Source organism: Columba livia, chromosome 4, assembly GCF_036013475.1.
Source record: "Columba livia isolate bColLiv1 breed racing homer chromosome 4, bColLiv1.pat.W.v2, whole genome shotgun sequence".
Classification (NCBI taxonomy): domain Eukaryota; kingdom Metazoa; phylum Chordata; class Aves; order Columbiformes; family Columbidae; genus Columba; species Columba livia.
Window position 1 is genome coordinate 13,639,649 of NC_088605.1, and position 25,532 is coordinate 13,665,180.

Here is a 25,532-nt window from a genome sequence, read left to right on the forward strand (position 1 = left end):
AATCATCAGGAAATTGTATTGCAGGGAAAAAACAAAACAACAACAAAGCAAACAAATCTTATTTTTCCACCAGACAAATAAATTACTGTAAAACATAGGAAAATGTCTTCTGGCAATGTTACTGCATTGAATCAGTTACCTGTGAAGCATGATGTGAGTGCTGGCCTGTAGAATTGGCACTGTTTGCAGATGTGCAGCCCTTGTGATGCCCTCTGGTATTATAGACATGCTCTGCGGCAGCGTACGAGAATTGTGCCAAATATCCAGACTCTATTTTTCAGTACTGACTACTGAGAACTGAATGTCAGACAATGCAGAAGAAAACACAAGGATTGTTGGGATGTCATTTGTAGTTGACGCACACGGACATATGAACACCCGAGATTTTTGTGCGTGAGCTGTTGTAAAACCACAGATGAATGAAAGCCTGGAGTCTGTGGAAATCGGGAGCCATTTGTACACTGATTTCCTAGGAAGCAAGAAATGAAGTTTGTTAGCCTGCATGCCTTTATGCACACTTAGACCACCGTCCACTTTTGTTACAGGCTCATTTACAAAGGAGCAGTTGATATTTAATATTCACATTTGTATGTAAACTGATACAATGTGTAGAGTAATATTAGGGATTTATAAACACTGTTTATTTCAACATTTAACATAATAAACCCTGGTATTGGTTTTTTTTATTTTCACCTGTGTTTTACACTGGTGTCATGATCTCCATTTAGTGTACTGGTACACATCTCCTTGATGCAGATAGGGCTCTAGACTTCTCTAGAAATATCTGGCAAAGGTTAATGCCCTTTTAATATGTGATTTCTGTTGCTGCATATGCATATATGGAAATATATGCATGTATCTATCCACCAGACAATTTTTTAAGTTTGCCACTGGAGTTTTTCTGTTCTTATCTTTCTGTGTTCTTGAGATGCATGGCTACTCAAAATTCAGGATCATATAGGTTGTTTAAGCAATGAGAAGGAATTAGTCGTGGTATTAGAGAACTTGGACATAACTCGGTTTGTGTGCCAGAATTCTGGAGTGCAGGGAGAGCTGTACAACAAGGTATTTGCAAATAGCCCCTGGTGAAGAGCTCGGTGCCTGGGGTCTCCAAGAGCTCAGAATGTGCTGCATGTTCCAGCTTCTGTTCGTGTCTCTGTTCTTTCTTTCTCCTCTGTAAGAGCTGCTTCTAATCCCATATGTATTTGCTTTCCAGAGCAGTGTCCAATTAAACCCAGGACTCCTGGTACATCCAAATTTGTGAGATATCTTGCACTTTGTGTTACTCTAAGTGATAGTGCCCTATCTGAAGTGAGAACTATTTTCACACAAGGTTAACTAAAGTTACAGCCCTAGCAGTAATCAAAGTGATGGCTTCCCCAAGCAGGCAAAGAATAAAATTGCCCCTAATTTGCTGTACTGTAACAGTGGTGTTGACATAAGTCAGTACTTGACATTACTGACATGCAGTGCTTGGCAGCAAACAGAAACAGCATGTGTGTGTCGCATCACTCAGCCGACTTCGACGATCGCTGCTTATCAGCTGACATTCCTAACTCTGTGTTGTCTTCTGCAAGGAAGCACTTTTATTAAATGAAAACCTGCTTGTATGACTACTACATCCTGATCAAAACACTGGGCATTAACAATCGTTAAAAACACTGGTTTCTTTTACTGATGTTTTAGAGCTGTGATTTCTGTAGCAATCTCTGCAGTCTGGGCACAGGCGGGAGGCTGTCAGAGATTGCCTCGTAAGCTACAATTTTTAGCCTGTGGTCCTTTTGAAAGGCGCTGTGTAACACTCCGAAGGAAAAACGAGTGTAGTGTCAGTACATGATCATCCAATATGGACATGTTCCTACTGACTCCTAGCAATTGGATTTTCCTGTGTCCTCAGTTCTGCCTTTGAAAATGTCAAGAAAAATTATTTTATATAGAACAAAATAATAACAAGCCCTTTTGCTCCACTATTGCACAGAGGCCCAGCCTAGCGTTACTAGCTACAGTTTAAACCCCAAGTGTGCACAGCCATACTAGGAGACAACAGTGTCTCATACTGCTTGACAGACTGTGGGAGACCTCTAGAGCTGTGTTGTATCTCTTCTGGTAATCAATTTTGGGAAACTCGAGGCTTTGTGGAACAGAGTTCTGTCTAATTGTGAAGCATGGATTCACCATAACAGTTCAATGTTAGACATTACTGAAAACAGTTCTTTTTTATAATTGCTCACTTCTGTGTTAACTTTAGGTTGATAACCGGTGGCTTCAAAAAGAGCTGGGATGTCTGGGGATTACAGGTATGTAACTGTTTTCTCTCTTTTCGCAGGGCCTGGGGGTGCTAGCGGGTAGGGACTGTAGCCGTGCCCTGGTGTCTGCTGTCATCAGTGGGACTCTTGATCGTGTTTGCTCAGGTGTTAGGGACAAGGGTGCTCTAGGCTTCCTAAACAGCTCATCTAGAATACAGCCCCCTAGAATAGAGACGACCTTGGTTTTTACCTTGCTCTGAGAAATTTTCAGGAGGAGCCCTTTTTCGTTATCAAACATAATGATGTAGGGGAGCACTCTCTGATGCCCAGCGTTGCCAGTGTTGTGGAAGACCTATATTACTTAAAGCTGATATATGCATTCACTACCACTGTTTCAATACCTACTCTTGAAACTATTTTCAAAGACATCTGCAATTACAATAACTTAAGATACTTTGTCCTGGACCAAATTGTTACAGACTCACAGATGTAGGGGGTCTGGAAGTGTTGCTGGGAGCTTTAATGCTCTTTACAGTGGATATAAAGGATACTTGTCACTGATCTCAGATACATCAAGCATCCCCAGTGGTAGTTGCCTAATTGATCAAAATTGGGTACCCCGATACTTAGAGAGGTCACAGCTTGGAGGAGCTGCCTCTGAGGGCTGACTGCCACACACTCCTTATGTACATTTGGATAAATCACTTAGTTTCTCTGAGTCTCTGGTCTTTGTTTATTGTACGCATGTAGAGAAAATAGTGTCCTGCCTTGCCCAAGTGTAGTGGAGATGAGTAGCCTGAAAGTTTATGCCATCCTCATACAGCACATTAACAGGGGCAATGCAATGTCTGAAATAGACACCCATCCGTGGCTGCGTTTCCCCAAGAGATGATTTCATGACGTGCACTTGGCAAGAAATTACATGCTCTGAAGCAGTCATTTAGTGAGATGCCTCTAATTTATTTGCCTCGTGCCATGGCTAATTCACAAATGAGTTTATTAGTTTAAATACGAAGGCAAATAATTCAGATTTGCTGAGCTTCCTTGTTTTTTACTGTGTTTATTCAACCTAATCTCTGCTGCTCGCATCTTACTTTCTGATAGGCTGCAAATTATTAATGTATCATCCACTGAGAGAGGGAATACATATGGTTTTGTGGTTCAGAAGAAGCTTCTGGTGCTAAAGAAGACATGGGGAAATTGGAGGATTTTGACATGTGATATCTTTTTGGTAGTGGTTGAATCTCTGTGATCTTATTAGTAGGTAAATACAAGTGTTAAATGAGAGGCTGCTGAATTGTATGCTTGATCTTTTAACTGAGAATTGTCCTGTTCTAATAAACATGAATTTTTAACATATTTGAAGCAAGGTTTTTAGTGGTTTGCTTTAATCAAGGTGCTAGACTCTTTTTTTTTCATACTGAAGTTCGTAATGAAAGCACTGAGATGGGAATAAGACATTGCATTGAAAATACATAAGACGTTGTCATTGAAAATGGCAGTGTGCTGAAGTGAAACAGTTTGTGGCGTCACACTGATCTCAGGGTTGCTGTTGGAAACTTTTTAAAGTCATTTCTGGGTGTGAAAAAGCAATCCCAGAATAGCCCTCTGATTGGGAAACACAGTGGATTTTTGAGAGTTATGTTTGAATCTTCTCTGACGTACTCAAAACAGGCCTGGAAAGTAGGTTTGTTTTGTCTTGTTGATGTCCATAGTTTCTTTGACTTTGTAACAAGAAAAGCTAATGGCAGCATTAAAACTGAAATACAGTAAATTACTGCCTTTGCCTGTTCATTGTTGTGTGTAGTTGAAAGGACTCTAAGTTGGATCCTGTATCCCGGGTGGTTTTCAGGACAGGGAATAATTCAGAACAACAGCAAAAATACGGTAAGCAATTGTATTTAACTCTTTTCTTCCCCACTGAAATAAAGCAGGATCATTCAAAATTTTGCTGATAAATTTTTGGGGAAAGCATATCAGACTGCAGATTTTGGGCTTGAAATATTCAGCTCTTGAGAGTTAAGAATTAAAATGACTGTCTTAGTTAAATCCCTCTTTTTCCTCTCATTGTCAGGTGATTTTTAATTCTGAACTTGACATTTCACAAACTTGTCCAAGTCTTCACTTTCCTACTGTAATTAGACAGGTTAGGAAGTGTTGTAAAGGTACAGGAGCCTTAAGGACATACTGGAGTCTTTGCTGCAAACCTGTTGCAAGTCTATTTTAATTTTATATCATCCTATTTAATTACCTGGGCCAAGTATAACCTTCACCTTAACTTATATCAAGAACAACTAAGGCACTGTAGCGTTATACCTGCCCTTCTAATGGTTGTCCATCTGTGCCACTAAAATGTTCAGGACTCAGCGTGTTTAGCCTGGTGGTAAAGGCTTGTGCTTTAGTCCTGAAGGTCCTTGTCATTACACAAAACTAACTTCTTAGGAAAGGACACTATGCAGACCACAGACAACAGTTTTTTTCTTAAGATACCCATACTTCCACCCGCAGCCCCTGTGAACACAGACCTGCTGGCCCCACAGTCTCCATGCAGTAGGTACATTTTCTGCCAGGTCAGATCTTCTCTGCATTTGCACACCCTGAGTAGCAAGTGAATGCAGCAAGACATGGGAGTGGGGAGCTCTCCGTCCTAAGTGTATTGCGTGTGCTGGACATCCAAAAGAGCAAAAGAGTTGTGCAAAGCAGTTGTGCACAAATCTGAGGAGTAGCAAGTGACTCCTGGGGGAGAACAGCAAAGAAAAAATGAATAGCATTAAATAGTAGAGACTGTTGTCAACAACTGTGCATTTGTCATTTCATATTGTTGTGGCACTGTGCAGATTGGGGCTGAGTGAATGCTAGAGTAACATAGGTGGTAAAATGTTACACCAATCTTCCAGCTGTTTCAACTTTAATAATATTTATTTTCATATTTCATTTTGTAGTTCAATACAAATTTGACCTACCAGCACTGGTAATTAGCTAGGATTTTGCAGCTTAAGACAGAGTTCTGGCACATCTGTTTGTATTTGGTTTATGGAGGATTAAATCGTGGGAAAAACAGTAATATGCTAATTAAAAGTATAATAAAATATTTAGCAACTTGATAATACATTGAAAAATATGGACTGTTTATGTAGGGAAAACAAAGAAAATTTCATCTTAAAGATGGTGATATGGTCTCACATCTTAAAATAAAGTGAAATCACTGCCTTTCTTTGATGAACTGCTCACTTGGCATCTTTGGCAATGTTTGTGGGAAAGCCCGGTATCACACCTCACCATCTGCTGGTTTGTTTGCTGGGAGGTGGTTTGGCCAGAGGTGTTGTGCTTCGGGAGTGCCTGGTGGCAGCCTGACAAGCACAGCTGGAGGAGGCTGCTTGGGCTGTGTCTCAAGCTGAGACACTTCCCCTGCTTTGCAAAGTTTGCCTTTCAAAAAGCGGTGGGAATAGTTTCCCTTTAGAAAGTAATGGAAGCGAAGATCAGGCAGCTGTGATAATGGCTTTTCTGAAAACAGACAGAAAAATTACAAAGATTGAAGCTGTAAGAAGAAAAGAGAGTGGAAGGAACAAGGAGATAGTGTCAGAATTGGGGGGCATCTCTGAAGGAGCACTGACAATGGTGTGCTCGCGCTTCAGAGCAGCGGGGTATCAAAAAGGAAGCTCAGTCGTTGTTATTGAAAGGCCTCAGGGTCAAGCTTTAGTATTTTCCAACCTCAGATGGATCTATTTGTTAAAAAAAACCAGTTTCACAATGGAAATCTAGAATAGACATGAAAACCTCAGAATATGTTGTGCCTGTACTAGCCTATCTCAGATATTCAGCATCGAGCTTTTCAAGCAATCATCAGCCATCTACAATGCATCTGAAACCTTACCTCAAAAGAGACAGCAGGTGAATTGATAAAAACAGTTGTTTTGTTTTGATGTTAAGAGTATGCAGCCAGTTGTGTGATAAAGCAGTTATGTTCTTGTAGGTCAAGTGGACTGAGCTGCATAATGTTCTAGTGACAGTTAAATATGTGTGGATCAGGAAAAGGTTATTTTAGTTCACTGACAGTCAATACTACAAAAATAATGAGGTAGAAAAGTGCTGCATTACTGTCAAGGAAAACCAGGGTATTATAAAACAGCCTATTTTGTTAAAAATTAATAGATGAGAGAAAATGTGGAGAAAGGCAGCAGCAAATGTTGCTGTATGGACATGCGTCACACTGATTGAATCTATTTAAGCAAAACCTTCCTCTGAGTGCCGGGAAGATACAAATGAATTTGCAGAAGTATCCTTGTAATCATTCTAAACATTGAGGCTACTTAACATAATGTCAAGAACCTGCAAAATCCCCAGCCTCCAATTACTGATGATGGAGAAACTGAATAACGTGCCTGGAGACTTCTGCTGGGAGCTCGGTGCATTATCTCGGGATTGCAAATGTTGATGGAGCACAACTTGAAAACAGATTCATCTGTGTAATTAGTAATCCAGAGATTTATTCAGAGTCGAAGAACATGATCAGTTAATTAAATTGGTTTCTGTGAACTTGATACTCTCCAGAGGGGAGTATCAGGATTTGCTGTCACATGAAAAGTGCAGCTGGGTGTGCTGATGGAGATGTCATTCTGCATAGAGCACAAGAACAAAAGATATTTTATGAAGAAATTAGCCCTTTCTTCTTGGCTGACCTCCCTTCAAGGCAGTGGTTGCTCAACCCAGCCCATACACTTTGCCATTTTGACTTCTTAGTCTTACGAAGCCCTGCAAAGAAGCTCCATGTCTTCAATCAGGGTTCCTGTTCACTATAAAGGAAAGTGCATCTCCTGTAGTCTGGCAAGAAAAGAAAAAGGAGAATTGGTGCTTCACCTCCATAGGAATGGGGTTCAATTACATTAATATATGAGAGACACAGAAAGTATAAAATGAATTTTTTTTTGATGTTTGGATATATCTATACAAAACTGCAAAGAGGCTTAATTCAGTAGTCAGAACTTAGGTTCAGAGCCATTGGAGGTGGGATATAGTATGACACTTGGGCCTGCTGGGGAGTGCCATGGCCAGGTGGGCTCAGACTGGCAGCCAGCAGGTCTGTGCCGCACTTAGAGTTCAGCACGGGTGCCATCCTGGGTGATCTGGGATGTCGCTTAGTCTTGAAACAGAAATATGCCAGGCATGCTTACCCTGAAAAAATTCCAACCCCAAAGATATGCAGACACTTGGTGTTGTAATTACACATATTACTGTTCTCACTAAGTTTACCTTGTTATTTTTACAGTCCCTGAATGAATCTGTTACATTGTTTAACAGTGGTTTAAGTAAAACTTACAGAGTGAATTAAAACTGATTATAAAATGCAAACAACTAGCTTTTTCTGGCCCATATATCCACAATTTTTGTCCAATATAAACCACTCACAAATAAAAAGCATGCAATTCCAGCATGGGAAGACAGTGAAGCTCCCCACGGTGCACATGTCCATCTGGGTTCTGTAAGCAGCAGGTCTGCATCTCATTCACTATGTTAACAGAAATCTTTTAGGTGATTCATGTCCATTAGTGTTTTAAGCCTCTTTATAGGACCTCCTTTTAAGGGTCCAATTCTGAATGCTCTGTGCATGTCTTTTCTATTTACAGTTAGCAGTATTTCTCTATATTGTTCTTCCAACAAAGCGGGATGTTTTCAAAAAGATGCTGCTTCTGATATTGAGATTTTAGAATCTTTAGCTATTCATATTTCGTTAATGTATAATAAGTTTTTTAAAATGAAGACTTTCTAGAAAAATTTCATTTGCCAAAAATCTTTGCTTTTCAATAAGTTTTTGTTCATACGAATATATATTGCTAATGATTAAAATATGGGATTTAAAAATAAGTAATAAATGAGAACTATTATGCAAGGAATGAAAAAAGTATCTTCTTGAAACACAGTCAACTATCATTTAGAAATTTTCATGATGCATTTTGCTTCATTCTGTAGCTTTGCCTTTTGACAATTTAATGTATTAAATTATTGATTTTCAGTATAAGCTCCTTTTATTAATGTTATAGGTGCTTTTACTTTAATAAATGAAAGTGGTATAATTTCAAAGTTGTTCTTGTAATTTTTGTGATATCATGGCCTACTTTTTCATAAAAATATAATAATATAAGCTAGCATTTGCATTGCTAATTACTAAATTGTGAAGCATTTGATTTCCTGGGTACCCCAATTCAGCTGAAATAGATCTGAGACCCTTACTCAGCTGAGAAGCATTTTGTCCTGTATTGATGTGGTTAATGGTTAATTGGCACACTGTTTCTTTGACACACAACACCCTTAACACTGAGACCACTCACGTTGTAGAGTGCTTACATTATTTACACTTTGCTGGAATTTTCTTTGTGTTGAAAATATTCCAGTTGATTTAAAGCTGGAAGCTTTTAATTAATGTATTAGGTGCTTTAGTATTTATATGGGAAGTAGTTTTCTGTTGGGTATATGTGAGTTCCCTAGGTAGGAAACAGCATTATTCTAACTCCTGCTGGGTTTAGTGGAGCAAATCCCATCTCTGTTTCCTGTCTGGCCTCATGTCTCTGCTGCCTGTATAGATTTTAAGCACTTTGGGGGAGAGCACACTGATCACTGAGTGCACACAGAGGACCGGGTACCACAAGCCCTGTCCCTGGCTGGAATCTGCTGGGGCTGATGTGCACTAAGGAGCTGCTGTTGGAGGTGGTGTTGGCTCTAATGCAGTGTTGCCTTGGTTTCAGCAATGTCCTCAGCTCTGGTCACTCAAGCAGCTGAAGCCCCTCACCAGCTCCTGACTTCTGCAGCCTCGGATGATCAGTGGAGCCATTCGCTGTTTGCTTCGGTCCCCTCATGGACAAAGAAGATTTTGTTCAAACGAGAGTCTTCTCTTAACCATCAGCTGGTCAGTAGAAGATGGTTTGCTACTTGTAATATTTGTAAGGATTGTAGCAATTATATCAAAAGTGAACATTGTTGGGAATTTACTATCCAATTAGTACATTTCTAATTCTGTCTCAGGTGATTATGCTCCCTTGATGTGGCTTCAGCAACACCAACTAGTTGTGAGACTTCCAAATAATTGTTGTGACAGATACAGCTATGTCATTGCTGCGTAAATTCTGCTAGACACTTAGTAATGAAATGCGTCTGTATAGTTTGATAGGCTTCATGCATGGTGTATTTTGTTAGGGAATTGTGATGGCCAAAGGATGAATATATCAATTAAGATACTTATAATTACTTGTGGGAATAAATAGTTCATACAAATTTGCACTAGAAAAAAGGATTGACTATTGTGATAACAAAACTCTTACATGTGAAGGTGACTAATACCCCTAATTTTTTTTTTCTCGTTTCATTGTTTGCATAGTATAACTTGTGCTGCAGTTTGTGAATTAAGACATTTTCATGTGCTATGTAGACTTTCCGCCTTCCTCCACAGCCTGAAGATGTGTCCAATACATCATTTTCTTCTGGATTTGGAATAACCCTTCAGAAATGTGGTGTGGTAAGTTTTCTTACATTTGTTTTGCTAATTCGCTAGGAAGTTTGTACCCAAATGCCCTTTAAAATTAGGAACAGAATTGTGTCCATGCTGAGTATTTGTGAGGATGTCCATTTTGGTGTTAAGATGGTCACACCCTCTGTAAGAGGCACAGTTTTGCAATCTTGATTCAAAACTGAAGGCAGTCAGTGAAATCTTCTCTCAGACTTAAGGGGATTTTGGACTGTAGTCAAAGTAAATACCTCAGTATGAATTTGTAAAACTAGGAATGGGCAAAGCCCTGTGAACTCTAGGAATTGGCCATAAGGTTGGGCAGAGATAGAGGGTTAGAGAAACCTTCTGAGATACTGTTCTGGCTCAGTCATGGGTGCCCTACCTGTGTCAAGTATGGACTCCTTTTGAAGGATGGGGCACTGAGCGCCGTGTTGCCCACCGTATCCTTGGGCATCCTGTCATGTTGCCATGGAAAAGCCAATGTGTCACAGTCTGCGTATTCAGTGGGACTCAGCTATAGCACAGTATTTAATGAAAAAAAGGTTTCATTTGACTTGTGTAAAATGCTTATGGGAGCAAAGACCTCCCTAATATAAGGAAATTTGAAACCTTCCATTTTATTTTTGCTTTATGTGGCATAGGTTTATAGATTTACCTAGACTATTATTTTTTCTTTTCTTTTTTTCCCTAGCTGTTTTTTTTTTTTTGGTTGGTTGGTTGTGGATTTTTTGTTTGTTTCTTTGGGGTTTTTTTGTTTGTTGGTTTGTTTCTTTTTTTGTTGTTGTTGTTTGGTTGGTTTGGTGTGTTTTGTTGTTGTTTGTTTGTTTGTTTTTACACTGGATGAAGCGAGTCTGAAATGTTATGATTAGAGACAGATCATCTTACCTGTCCCTTGGAGAGAGAAAGCGCATCTAATTTTAAGACACATCAGAATTCAGCCACTGAAATGCTGCATAGGAGGGTAGAGGACTCCGTAACCAGATCATTTGCATAGTGAAGAATGAATATGCATCTCATGTCATGGCACTGATTACCTGTAATGTTGTTGTTGAAATGGCTGCATATCATAATTAATGAGGTCGTATAGTGAGAATTTCAGACGTGAGAAGCGGTAACACGGCATATTCTGCTTTTCTGGCTGTAAATTCACAATTTTTACATCAGAGCTTCTCAGAAAGTGAGTTTGGGACAGTTACATGTTTTTTCTGCTATTCATAGCACAGCCTCATTAAAAATTGTGAAATCCTGATATACAAGATCAAAGTTTGTCTGTTGTAGATGTTAGGATCATCATAAAATAATTTTGCAGTGCTCTTAGTTTTAAATTACTAAAAACTGTGCAATTGTATGTGATTGTATTTCACCTTCAAATGCAGTTCACATTTTATTCTCCTTTACCTACCTTGTAATCTACTTCAATCCTAATTCATCTGAACAGATGCTTTCCTGCTAAGAGACAGACTGGCCATATGGTGGTTTTTAGCTGTTTTAAATGCAAAAAACTGAATTTTGCACATTTTCCTCCTTCTGCCATGAGTGGCTCCTCAGAGCATGGAGATGACATATGTTTACTTCTTGGAGTCAGGATTTTTCCAACGCCTTATCACAGAAATACCCTTATTGAAACTGGGGGGTTTAAATTTTACCTGTGCTTCTGGCACCCAGTCCCTTCCTTCTTTCCTGAAATGTGCTCCTTGAAGAGCTTCATTCCATAGTATGATATGAACTTACCTCTGATAGCACTTCTTAAGGACAATGACCTTTAGCAGAGCTGGAGTGAATCTTCAATTTTGTCTGTTTGGCTTTTAACACATTTATTGTCTCATTTCTCAGTCTCCTAAGCATTGTTGCATTGCAGATCATCTATGATACAAGCATCCTTCATTTTTTCCTCCTTTCCTGTTTCTAGTTGCTCTAACTTATTCCCAAAGTTCCTCCATACCTTTCACTTCCATGTCAATTCCTTCCTCCTTGCTCTTCTCCTCGCATGTTCTTGCTCTTGCCGTGGTTCTTTCACTCCACTCTCCCAGGCACCTGAAGTGACATCACTTGCAGGGGGTGATGACACACGTTTCAGTGCACACTTATGTGTCATCAGTGGCTGCCATTGGGTTTGGTTCCTGTAGCTCCAAAAGCAAGAAGAATATCTTCAGGGACATTAAAGGAGCCGATCGCAATGGCAGCAGTGTGTGGAGTAGGTTCTTTCTAGAAAAGGTCAAACCCAAGAGGTTCCTTACTGCTTGATTCTCATCTGCTGCTTTCTCCGGTGCTATGAGGAAAAAAAATTCAAGTTTTTCCAATGCCTTTGCGATTTAGCTTGAAACTGGTGGCCAGTCAAAAACAAAGAATGCAAAACTTGTATTCAGTATTAATCAGAAATGCAACAGATGTGGCCCTTTTACCACCCGAGGAAGACTGTGGTAGGAGGTAGGTGGTATAGTTGGGATATCTCTGAAGGGTTGCTTTGTTTAGTCACTGAATTAAGAATTTTAGTAAATGAAACTAAATGAAAAGAAAGTGCAAAATCAGTTGGAGAAAGAGAATGAACGGTGTGTAGAAGTACATATTAAGCCTCCTGCCTAGGGGAAGGAAAGGACCAGTGCTGCCATATTCCCCCACCTGTTTGTGAACATACGCATGCTACTTTATCTATTTTATTGTACAAATTTACCTAAATTACTGTTTACATCCACTCTCCCTAAATGGAATATGTTTGTGCCTGATTATAAGCACAGGAAGAGACCCTGAAATCCTCATTTTTTGCCTTCATCTCACAGAAGAAGAGAGGAAAGCTGTTGGAAAATGAAGGGAGGAATACATTTTTCTGTTTCCCCGTTTCTCCAGCTCCCTCTTTTGCTGGTGCATACATGTTTGTACAAGCCCATCCACACTTACTGTGGAGCATAATACAGTATTAACAACTTGTACAGTTTAACCTTGAATCTTTCAAGGTGTGTTTTCTTGTTTTGGTGACTGGGTCAGGGTCTCTGCTTTGTGGCTTTGGATTTTCTTTATGTGGCTTTGAGCCTTTCTTTCCCAATTAATTTTGTTTGTGCTTTTTAAAGCAAGTTTCTAGCACAGGTTGAAAGGCATGTTGACTGTATCATGCCAATTCACAGAAAAGGAGAGAGAAAATCTGCCAAAATACATCATATTTTTAATATTTGGTGATTTTAAGTTTCATAAATGTTGGGGTATTTCATGATGCACAAAGACAGGAAAATGATAATGCTTTCCTTACAAATATGATTGAGCCTATTTTTAAACAGTTTGCAGAATCTGTTACAATCAATATTTGGGGTTTTTCTTTCATAAGATTTGTTTAATTAAATTGAGGTTGGACTTGCTGTAATGAGTTCAGGAATATACCAAGTACAGATAGTTATATAAACAGGTTTATTCAAATGCACTTCAATTGTTGTCACTTAAATCCAAAGATGCAAACTAAGCAGTAGTAATTTCAATAAACTGTTTCTTCTCCTTGATTCGTAAGATATCCTAAAACTGTCATCTGTTTCTATACTGAATTAGTATGAAATGCAGAGATCACTGGCGCACAATGAAATTATAACTACATGTGTTGAACCCTGTGGCTGCCATGAACTGTGGTGTGATTTCTGAAGTCTATCACAGTTCGTGTTTTCTTAACTCATTTCTGTGGGGGCTGCTTTATTGTTTATATTTGCTGGTGTCCAGATACAAAGTAGACATTTCCTAAAAAGGAGGAGAAAAACCAAGAAAGGCTTGGCCTGAATCCTACTTCTGGCAGTTAAAGAAGTGTTAATTTGGTGTCATTATTAGAAACTTGGTATACCATGGCCAGCATATTCTAGACCTGATAAAGTTTAAGACAATTTTGGCTTAATATGAGTTATAGGGGAAAGCAATTTGGAAGGTGAGAGGTCAATATCCGATTCTGTGCTCAAAGTAATTCCATTTTGAGGGTATAATTACTCATTAAGAATTAACAGCCTAATGGAATAAATAAATAAAAATCATCTGAGTGCTTGTTGCTAGAAACTGGTGATGAATTTATGAATTTGACCACTAACTGGAATCAGAGCCATGAACTCCAAATCCACTGGTGGCTCCATCAGCCCTCCCATTGGAACGGCAAGTTGAGGCAGCTGGCACCCTTCGAAGAATGTGGTTGCTGGGAAAAAAAGGGAAATAGAGACCAAAACTGCATGGAGAGAATGAGTTTGCAGTGAGGGCAGCTTGCAAAAGAAATATTCTCTTGGTACAGAAGTTCAAAGTATAAGAATTTTCCAGGCTCTGGTTCTAAAGTTATGATCCAGTTCTGTGTTGTATGAGGTACCACAGGGATATTCAGGTTCTTGTTTTCACTTTGGGCTCTGCATGAACTGTGTTTCCAAATTCTGTCTTTCTGTCCCTTTGTCTCCAAGCAACAACTTGACATAGCAATGATTAAAGTCTCCTTGGGAGTGTGAGATCAGACTGAGTGTAGTGCCATTTGCAGGTCAACCAGAAAGCCTTCAGGAAATAAGTTTACACATATAATGAACTTTAATTAGTAATTAAGACTACAAATTTTGTTGTTAAGATGCACATACAGCCATTTTGCACCACTAACATTAGTATTTCTTTTTTCAGGTGGATGTTGAACATGACCCTCAAACTGCATACATTACACTTCTGATTAATAACACCAACATGCTGCTTTCAACAAACATTACAGATCTTGTCCTTCTGGACAATATCACTGGTCTGCATGTTCAAAAAAACAGTGGTAATAAGACCACAGAAGGTATACAGATTTACAGGAAAAGATTCTTGCAAGGTAAGACAATCTGCAAGGAAGTACCCCTGCTTGCACATGTGGAAGAGCATCTGTTCAAATCACAACATTTATTTATTAATATTTATTTTTTATTTTTTGGTGGTGTGAATTCTCTGATTATCAGTTAATACAGGTGCAGAACTCTAGAAAAGGTTTCATGCTGCAGCTTACAATTTGATTAACTCACATTTTCTCTCCCACATTTGAACTGCTCCTGATCTCCCAGGCACAGAAGTGACCTCCTATACTCTGTAAAAGTCACTGCTATCAAAATGAAACAAAATCTTTCATGATAGTCTTTGTTCATTTTGGATACTTTTAAAAGCTGCTGTACAAGCCATTTAATCAACCTGTTAAGTCTTCCTTCTTGAGCCAAGCAGGCAAATTGGCTTCCTGGGGTATTGAAGTCCGTTGGAATTGCGAAATGAAAGATGATTCATCAGAAATAAGGCAGCTCTTCTCAGTATCTGTTTTCCTCAAACTGAGCAAATTATAAAATCCAAGCTAGTAACAGAGAGATAAAACTGTCTACTCTTGGAATCAGTCTGTTCCTTTGGTAGCAGTTGGATCATTTCACCTTCGTAAAATCTTATTTTTCTTGATTTCCTTATCTCACTTTTCCTAAGCACAAGCAGATAGAAAATTAGTTGCATGCTTTTGAGAGTCATGATATTTCTCTTAGAGCTTTAGAAATGTTTAGTAAGATCTGTGTATTGTTGAAGTGCCCAGGGTTATGGTTGTGTTTTACTGGTGAAAGATTTCCAAATAGGCAAGGGAAATAGATAGACCCAGGGTTGCTCTCTGATTGCAAATGGATAGCCAGACTCCATTTCTGATAACATCAGTGTGAGGAGTGGAACTGATAGTGGGGCTGGGTTTTTTGAAAACATCATGAAATTGCTGGCTCTCAACAGAGTTCATAAGAAAGATTCAAGGCTGGGAAGGAAAACCATCTTGCAGAGCCGATCTAGTAAACACAAGTTGGAGCAGTTATTGAACTTACTGAATCTGGAACTGAATCTAGCTTTACCGGCCCGTGTAAGTTGCACAATCAGCATGAAGAATACTGAAGTGGAATAGAATCCAGCAGAACAGATTTCTGCATAGTGTTCGGTCATTACTATGTCAGTCCTGGTCTCAGCCCCTGTCTTGCCACTGGGGATGGACAGAAGGCCTGTAACTACATTTGGCTATGTACTGTCATGCCTCATGTTAGCCATAATAATTTTTCAGTGCTCCAGTGTACTGTGAATCAAAATTCAGCTGAAATCTCAATCGGATTTCTCTTTGGTTTCAGTGAGAGGAAAACCAAGTAGTTAGTGTTTGTAATGTAGACTGACCATTTTATTTAAAAAAAATTACGTATTTTTTATACGTATACAGTACGTATATATTTATATTACGTAAATATCTCATGTTGAGTTCTAGTATCAGGCAAAACATGATGCTTTTCAGTAGCTTGAGGCATCATTTGATGCAGTTTCCAGGACCTGGGCCAAATTTGCTTGAGTTTTTAGAGGCAGCAGATACAAAGGTTGTTGCTGGGCTCGTGGCCAGGAGCTTTCTATTCTGGATGTGGGGCATCTGCTCAGCTGGAAGGGAGAAGATCCACTGCTTTCCCAAGCCTTCCCCAGAGATCTTTCAGATTTTCCTGGGAAAGAGCAAATCTATCGGTATCCCTCCTCTCTGGACTGTGCTAGTCGGCTCTGGCTGCCTCTGCTGAATTCCTGTGAAGTCAGTGATGTCAGCTTAGTACAGCTCGGCTCCTCAGAGAGCACTTTTGCTGGTGAGGAGGCACAGTCTAAAGGGGAATCTAAAAAGCTCCTCAGATGTTTTATTCGTATTGAACTTGCTTTTCAGATTTCACAAACATCTGTAACTGCAGCTGAGCTCAGCTGGGTGCTCAACTCTTCAGAGACTGACACCCAGTCTTCTGTAAAAAAAGATGTGCAACCATACTGGGTTGTTTTCGAGTCAGTGTAGCTACTGTTCTGTTTAAGAAAATGCGGACACAATTACTCAGAGGCCGCTGTTGCACTGGTAGATGTATGTCACGTGCTTAATCTACACAGTCGATTTTTTTTTTTCTCTTAACAGGCGGAGAATACTTTGCAATCAACTATTCCGCATGTCTTGATACAAAAGAAGTGTGGGATGGCAGGGTCTTGACACTGCCTGCGAAGCTGACTTTCAGGAGTTCATCACAGGTATTTGCTTTACAATTTTATTTTGTTCCTCACAATTTTTGTTAATAAAAAAAGTTTCCAAGGTGGTTCTTGTCTGCCTAAGCCATGAGGCCTGTGTATACTGAAATGAGGTTCTTTGGCTCTCTGATTGTTTAATGTGAATTTATAAGTACATGAGCTATTCTTCATGGCTTAGGAAGTCCTAGGCTTCCTTAAATAGGTGAAGTATATTTGTATGTTGTCCTGTAGCTTTTCTCTCTATTTTTGTATTTTTCTCCAATTTGTCTTTGTACCCTGGAAATCATAGTATTCCATTAACTTATGTGTGTATTCTTGTAGTCTGTGAGAGATTGAAAGTTTTGCTGTATTTTTATCAGAAAATAATTTGTTAAGACAAAATAAAAACCAACCAGGAAGTTGCAGCAGAGAAAAACCTGCTTGCTCATAAGGAAGATGCTTTTTTTGTTATGAAAGTTATGAAGCTTTGAAAGAGATTTTTCAGAGAAGCTGAGGAATCTCCGTCCTCCATAATTTTTGAGAACTCAGTTCTACCAGGCTCAGAGAAGGCTGGTCTAACGCTGGACGTAGCCCAGCTTTGAGTAGGAGGCAGGACAAGTGGTTTCTTCCAACATAAAATTTTCTAATTCTTAAATATGGCTTGATATTTTTCATGTGGTTTTTGTAATTGCATGTAAATAGAACATGCAGATGTATTTTCACTTCAACTTGCTATATCTCCTTTGTTTTAGAGGAGAAAGTGTTCAATGTGCATAAGAGTGGTACTAGAGTGGCAGAGGGCAAGACTTCAAAAAGCAGGGAATCATAACAGTAGAGATGTATGCACTGACTTTTGCTCCTGGTCTGTGCATTTTTAGTCAGCTTAGATTTTATAGGCACAGAAAAAATGTAATTCTGTGAGCACCAGAATAGGCATCTGTGTGATTAGGAGTGTATCCCACAGAGCAGCTGCTTCCATGTCTGTTAGCATTACCACTAAGTACACTGTGTTTTTCTGATTAATTTCAGCTATAAGCTTAATGAGAGGTATAGCTTATCTTCTAAGGAGAAGCTTTTCTAGAAACTCTGGGCTATTTGCCAGTAGATTCTGCTCTTTTTAATACATGTAGTATTTTTATCTCTCTCTCAGAATAAAACAGATCTCATATCACTGACAGCATCCCTCACCATAACCGAAGAAGGAAAGACCAAGGTAGGTTCTATAATTTGGTATTCTGTTGACTGTTGTGCTTAAATTTATGGACAATCTAAACAAAATCCAAGGAGCTATGGATGTACTTGGATGTACTTGTGCTTATATCTGATCACTCCTCTACTGGCTATTAATCATACACAAGTTCTGCCTTCTCTAGTTTTAAGAGGAAAAAACAGGAGTCAAGTTGGGAAGTCTTTGTCTTAAAGCAGCAATATTGAATATAGAAAATCTGCAAACTTCCATTATATTACTAGCCATGCTTTCTCATTTGAAGAATTGTCCAGGCAGAGAGAATTCTAAGGAGGAATATGTTCACCCTCTCCTGTGCATTCACTATGAGAAAGTTTTTGCCTTTTCCAAAAGGGTGGAGTTACCCTCCAGCTGCTGAGAAAAGGTTTCTGTATCATGCTGATACACAAATCAAAAAATGGCTGGGTGGGGAGCCTGAGAAATAAAACTACAGTAAGAGAGGCATAGTTTATATTTGCTTTAGTTTTTTGACCAGTTGTCCTTTCAAAGTCATATCTTCTTGTCATCTGAATTAACATGGTTTCTAAGAGGCCAAATAAACCTTCACAATTACATTGATTGTAACAAACTGTGTTATTCTAGATAATTTTTAATTAGAGAACTCCCCACTGCATCCATCAGTTTCATTTTTCTCCCCCTTCATTACCTTGGCAGGCTGCTGTGTTGCAAGGGGTCTTTTTTGAAGGAGCTGTGGCTGGATTGGCAAGAACACTGTGATTATTTGTGGTCAGGATAAAGAAAATAGTTTGTTTCACTCCAGAACATTTTTGCCATGGTTGCATCATCTGAAATCTCAAGTTCATGTGGATGGGTCTTACGTGTAGAGGTCCTGAGGCCTTGACCACTCATTTCTTCCATAGACCTGTCCCGTGAGTTCTGTTCCTCCTTTAAAATCAGTAGTCTATTTGGAAATTTGGCACAGGAGGCTCTTGTTCCAGTATTCTCTTTTTGCTGGGGATCTCTTGCCCTGCTAGCTTCTATTAGTGTAAAAGACATAAGTCTAGACTCGACTTTCTCATAATCGAAGATCAATTCTCATTCTGTTAAAATTAAAGCCAGAATTACACGTAATATAAAGTAAAACTATGCATCAGCTAGAGGGCTTATTGTTGCTGGATAAAGATCTAGTAAGATTTAAAAGGATTGGACATTTGCATAGCTAAGAATTATGCTTAGAATTAAAATAAATGCATCTTTTTGGAAACTCTTGGTCTTAAACGTATAAGCCATGCAGTAGCTGACTGGGTTAGGAAAATAGTTTCATGAATGGTTTTCTGTAGAGTTCAGAGTGAATTGATCATCAGCAGCTGGCGATGTCTAAGCTAAGACTGTATGCTACATTGATCTCAGCCCACTGTGAAAATTCCTTTATATCTAAAACCTTCATAGTGTTGTTTTTTGCTTTTTTTTTTTTCCAACCTGAACTTGATAGTTAGACCTCAACAAGTTCCTGGGGACTATTCCATAGCTAGGTAAAATTGGCTCAGCTGCATTTGAAATTACTAAGTGAAGAGGTTTTGTAATTAAAATGTGTGGTAAGGGTATGTGGAGAATACTGTTAATTTTTGAAAAATAAAGCCTAGGAATTATGGAACACATCATGTTTCACATTCATAACATTTGCCTTTGGGCTGTGGCCAAACATAAGGTGTTCCAGAATTAACAGAATCGAATCAGTTTGTGCAAGGAAATTACAATCAGCTGAAAAAGGTGTGATGTATTGTATTGCAGCCATATCTTCAGCTGGCATAAATGCTCTCAATATCAAATTTTATTTATTAAAAATCATTACTTCAACCTGTTCATGGGCATGATGAAGCCGACACTCATGTGTGACTAAATGTTGACTTTGGGGACAGAAAAGAGTTGATTACGTAGTCATGCAAGTGCTATGCTAAGCTGGTCCCATTGGTTTTCATGTGCTTTGTTTGCACACTTGCTATTCTTTAAAGTTTTACAAACCCTGTGGATTTTCTCTTCTGTGCAATTGGAAGAAAGTGTTTGGTTGCCTGTGACAAGGTAGTTTTGTGGGTTATGAAAAAAATATGAGTGTTGCTGAGTGTCCGTGCCAGATGCCTTGCACAGCACTACAGAGGCTGTGAGTGCCGTGTGTCTCTGCCCTCGGCTGGTTGGGTTTGATGCTGAGGAGGTAGCTGTAGTGAAAAGAATGAAAGGAAGTTCTCCCATCTGAGCACATTGCATGGGATGAATGATAGTAATTATTTGAATCTGATTTTTACCAGGCTTGCTTCCCTCAGCATCCTTCAAATCGGTTGGGAGCACAGCAGTTACTGGAAAAAATTGGTCCTGTAATGCCTCTTCTTGCTATTGAGATGGCTTTAGAAGTTAGCTCAGGATATGGGTTTTGAGGCTCACTGATGTGTCAGTGGTTTGAAGGCTGGCCTGCAGTGCCAACACTGGTCTCCCACTGTGGCTTGTGTGGGGGCTCTGGCACCTGCCCCACAGAATCTGTTGTAATGTTTTCTGATGCCATTAGGTGCCTGCTGTGTCCTCCTGCTTGGGTTTGCAGCCACCCAGGGACATGGCCTGACCTTCCAGAACACATTGTCTCACAGATAATTCCCTGTCCCTTTTTCATCATCAGAGCTTAACCTCTGACAGAACTGCCCGCCCAGGTGTAGAGTGTCTGTCCTGTCTTAGGCCCTGCCTCTTACTTAGAAAACACAGGATTGTTCCCTAGCCAGTGCCTTTTCTCCACCAGAACTTAACCAGCTTCATTTCATCTTCACTGAACCCATAGGCTCACCAGATTCCTGCTTTCCCCAGAAGCCTGAAGAGATCCCTACATTTCACAGAGTGCTTGGAAATTAGACAAATGCGAGTGAATTCAGACAAAATGATGAAGTGGTTCAAAGCAGCATTTTTTTTCCTAAGTATTGTCTACTGCATCTCCTGTTTCTTCAAAGCGGTGGGACCTCAGGCAGAACCTTGGCGTGGCAGAGCTCAAGGAGAACCCTTCTGTGATTCTGTCTTGGCCACCTAGTGCAACTGGAGAAGCTGGGGACAGCAGGTTGACTTAATAGGAATTGTATTTTTTCCAAGTCACACACAAATGTTTGTTAGCTCTGTGACTGTTCAAGGGGTATGGGCTAAAACTTTTTGATCTGTGAAGGGAGTAAACACTAGGTTAGGAAAAGGAGTTACTTAATATTTACATAATTGTAATTCAAGATGAAGTTATTTTGATGCAAAGTGATGCAGCTTTAACTGAGCTCATGACAGAGAACTAGAGGCAATGCAGAGTCGGGGAGGAGAGAGCTGGTGCTGATGCTCATGTAGATGTGCTGAGTGTCCTTAGTGGTTGGCCGTATTACAGGGGAGTGCAACAGAAGCAATTGGCCAAAGTAGTAGGAAGCTACATCAAGAAAAAACTTTCAGTATGTTGGTAATGACACATGTAACTGGGAAATTAATGTGTTGCTCCTCTTTTCCTTTTCTTTCATGTTTCTGTTTAAAACTTAAAGATATTGAAATGTATTAGAAGGAATTCAGCACATGGCTGGCTTACTCAGATAAATACTTAGTCCCAAACATTTTAATGAACCTCAAAGTGCTTTGAGTTTAATTATTTTAGACTAATCACATTAAAAAACAAAATAAAACAATAAACGAAACCAAACTTACCTCTGCCTGTCAGAGCAATTGTTGATTCTACATGTACAATACTGTAAAGCAAACTTTGGATCTTCTTGGAACTGTGCCAGTGCCAAATATTAGCCTGTGTTAATATCTTGATTATCTCCTTGATAATGACACTATCACCTAATTCAGCTGAAGTCAGGTTTAAATCAATGAGTGGTGAGCATCTCCAGCAGCTTTGAGGACTTGAGCCTGGGAAACCACAAAGTCTGATGTGAAGTGGTTCCTTTCAGTTAGACAAATGACAGCAGGGAGAGAACAACTATGCAGTAAGAGGATAAAATTCTACTGTTAAATTGGAATAAATCCTTTTCAAATTGTGGACCACAATTGATTATCACTTCCAATGCAGAATTATCATTGACTCCATGTAATGCTCTCAGGTTTCTGTTCCAAGAGATGACCAAATCCAGCTTGCAAGGAGCCTGTTAATTATTTACACTTTCTAGCCTCAGCAGAGTGATTAGTTTGTGGTGAAACATTATACTAATGGCTGTGCTATGCTTTTCATCCAGAGATCTCAAAGAATTAAACAAACACTGAATTAACTTTGCTACATGAAGCATGAAATAAAAATTAATTTTTAATGCAATTCAATTTGAAGATTAAATTAAGAGCTAAAGTGAAAGGCCTACAAAGTTGTTAGCTGGCTCGCAGTTCTGGTACTCCTGTTATTCTTTTCTCACTCTGGCTCATGCAGAAATTACAAGGGTGCAAACAAATGGGGTGGTTTTGTCAGCTCTCAGTTACATATTTATTCTGAACCGATATTGGTGCAATTTTCCTGTGGTGATTACTCACCACATTTATTTTTATTGTATTGAGAAATAGCCATTAATTGAAGGTAGCCAACATTAGACTCATTTTTCAGAGACTCTGAGCAACATCAAATACCATAAATTTCAACGAGACTTAGGAGAGTTTGGCAACACTGGAAAACAGGCTACTAAGTACAGGACACCCAAAAGTCACAGCACGTAAAACATAATCTGTGGAAGTTCTGTTCCTTGGAGTTACACAGGGAATTGGACTAGTTGAACACAACGAACCATCCTCACTTGAAAATCTATGGGAAATAGACACTTGTTTGAAAATATTAATAAAAATGTAGTAGTTATAACTCACTGCCGAGAAACCCTGAAGTTATGCGAAGCCATTTAAAAATTATGTACCATGTTGCTTAGAGTTATAGTCTTTGAGTCTGATCTTTAAATCTATTTAAAATATAATTTTAATAATATGGTCTTTTAATTTCAGATCTCATACAGCCATGCCATCCATGCTTTGGGGTTCTTCATTGCTTTTTTTGTTTCCCTTGTATTGACATGTGCTGGTTTTTTCATTGTTTACCGAACACAAATATTAAAATGGAATTTCCATAATAAAAACCAGGTGAGTCATACTGTCTGTAATGGTACTTTATTTAATTTATTTCATTGATCATATCTGATGATATGGCTTGCTAACTAACCCATATTGTCTAAAGAGTATTTGAAGATAGTTAAAAAGCCGCCAGGTGATGGATTGGATTCGCAGGTAATGTAATCCCTACAACCTCTAATACTTAGCACAATCAGATTTAGAGGGGTGTATAAGAATGATAATCTGATCAAAAGAACTGCTGTCAGTAACTGCTTCAGACTGGAGCGAGATTACCCTTTAGCTATTCATTTTGTTTCCATATTCTTCCTTCCTCCTCTCTTCTTCAACCCCCAAAATGAGAGAGAGGAAAGGTGTCTGTGGCTTCTAAGCAGTTGCCCAGGGAGTAGACCACTTACCTCGAGCACAGGAGACTTGGATCCAAATTGTATTTCAGATTATCAGGAATAAAGATTTGAGTTTAGGTCTTAGTGCCTTGGATATGCTTTAGTCTCTTGAATTATTAACCAAAACAGTTGGGTTTGAGGATGGAGCATTTTCAGTGTTCTTTGTCCGGGCTGTGTTGTTTTGGAGAAAGTGTTTCAGTCTATACAGGGCTGGAGAGAGAAAATACAGTCCCTGATAAATATTCATCAGGTTGGCCCAAGTTTCAGCCCTTGCTTCAACTAATTTTTTAGGAATTTATGTAAAGTGGGACAGCTTCAATGGGAGGGAGCTAGAGACCTCAATCAGAATGTTGCAGTGGTTGGAGTAGTGCCCTAGTAGCGGTGTGCTCAGAGGTATGAACCCCTCCTTTGCTCAGACAGTGGTAGATATCCCATCCATCTGGACAGAGCAGAATCACTTCCAGCCTTATTTTCTGCAGCTGAAAATTACTCTATCAACAATTTATTTTCTTTTTTATGCCTGAAAATATAATCCCTTTAAATGAAAAGCATGTGCTTTGTTTCATTTTACATAAAAAGCTGTGATAATGAAACCTTAAAAAAAGGGCCAGTTTGGTCCTAGGATGAGATATTTGTACTGTTTTTTTGTGTGCTGTTTCTCAAGGGAGTCCCACTGAACTGTGAACTGAATCACTTCCATCATTCATAGGATTAGCTTTTAATTTTGTTCGCCTTGTAATACAGTAATCTTGCCATATATAATTTGTATACCATAGTAATCTTTTAGAAATTGACCTATAAATTTTATAAGGGAAGATAACCTCCTAGAAGGTTTTCACAAGTCTACTGAAGTCAATGTAAAGTCTTCTGTCTTCTCCATTAATTTCTTTATTCATGTTCTGGATCAGTTACATACAAGAAATTCAGCCTGAAACAAAAGTAGTATATTTGATTTTAGATACATATCTGAATTGTACAATCTCTTTATACCCTTTCCAGCTTTACGGTTTGATGACAAGTAGGAACCTTCTTCCCCAGAGTTACCTGCAATAAAATTAGATCAGATGCTCAGTGTAAATTTTTTTATTTTTTTTATAATCTGAAGCTTACTTGTTTTTTTTTTTTTTTTTTTTTTTTTTTAGGAGATACAGCATGATCTCAGTCAAAATCACAAACTGGAGCATTCTCTATTTAATTCAGGTGATCTCTTCAGTGAAGATATAGTTATGAATGATAAAATCATCGATATTCTGTCCTTTGAAGAATCTGGCAACATGCTTCAGGCTTTAGAAGAGTAAGAATTCACTGCTATTATATTACATTTGTTACATTTATCATCAGCCGAACCTTTGAACATGTTTTGAGTAGCTACCTTTTAATTTTTCTTCATAGTATATGTTTACGTATATGACTGCCCTACTTTAGGTTTTTGAACTGTATTAAATAGCTATATATGGGAACTGAAAATTGTCATGTTTCATATTGCTTTACCTGTAGAAGTCACAGCTCCATCTAGGCCTTAGGCATGCAAGTTTCCCAACCCAAATTAACATATAGTTTTGCTTAGCTGTGGTTCACTAAGTAAAGGGAAACTTTTCTGTGTGTAAGAAAATGTTGAAAGGTTGTATTCTACTGCTGCTAAACACATTCAGTTTTCAAAAGGGGTGCCAGCATTGCCATGTAGCAGCATATTTTGGAAAAACCTGAATCAGAGTCTAAGGGGTGACAGTTCGTAAAGCTGCCAGAACAACACCATGTGCTTGCCATCGGAGAGACCACTGGGTAGACCAGAGAAACTCTCCTGATGTTGTTGAAAGGCCGGTCAGGGCTGTTTGACAGAAACATGCCGCTGTTAAAGGTCATCTGTTCTTCAGCTGAATTTGATAAAAAGGTCTGATGTGAGGACACAGCAGATTTTGTTTGTTCAGTCTTACTGTTAGCTCCTGGCAAGTCAGGTTACAGGCAGTATTATGCAACTGTAAAGTCTGCAGAAGCTGAAAAGGAGAAGTTACATGACTGTGGAAGTAATTTGCTTTCTCAAAGGGTAACTAACAGCATTATTATTTCCTGCATTTCTTTGATAATTGGGATACTATCTCTGTAAATGGCATATTGGTCCTTGCTTTTATAAC

At 39.0% G+C, this 25,532-nt stretch overlaps 1 protein-coding gene across 1 annotated transcript in view; it reads left to right on the plus strand.

Annotated features, from left to right (window-relative positions):
• The window catches only part of EVC2 (EvC ciliary complex subunit 2), a 75,712-nt gene that overhangs the window by 695 nt on the left and 49,485 nt on the right, over nt 1-25,532 (plus strand). The window contains 8 exon segments of the mRNA XM_065060464.1: nt 2,249-2,297; nt 8,987-9,147; nt 9,667-9,753; nt 14,359-14,545; nt 16,643-16,752; nt 17,879-17,941; nt 22,892-23,026; nt 24,543-24,694. Coding sequence (XP_064916536.1) covers nt 2,249-2,297; nt 8,987-9,147; nt 9,667-9,753; nt 14,359-14,545; nt 16,643-16,752; nt 17,879-17,941; nt 22,892-23,026; nt 24,543-24,694 — 944 coding nt within the window.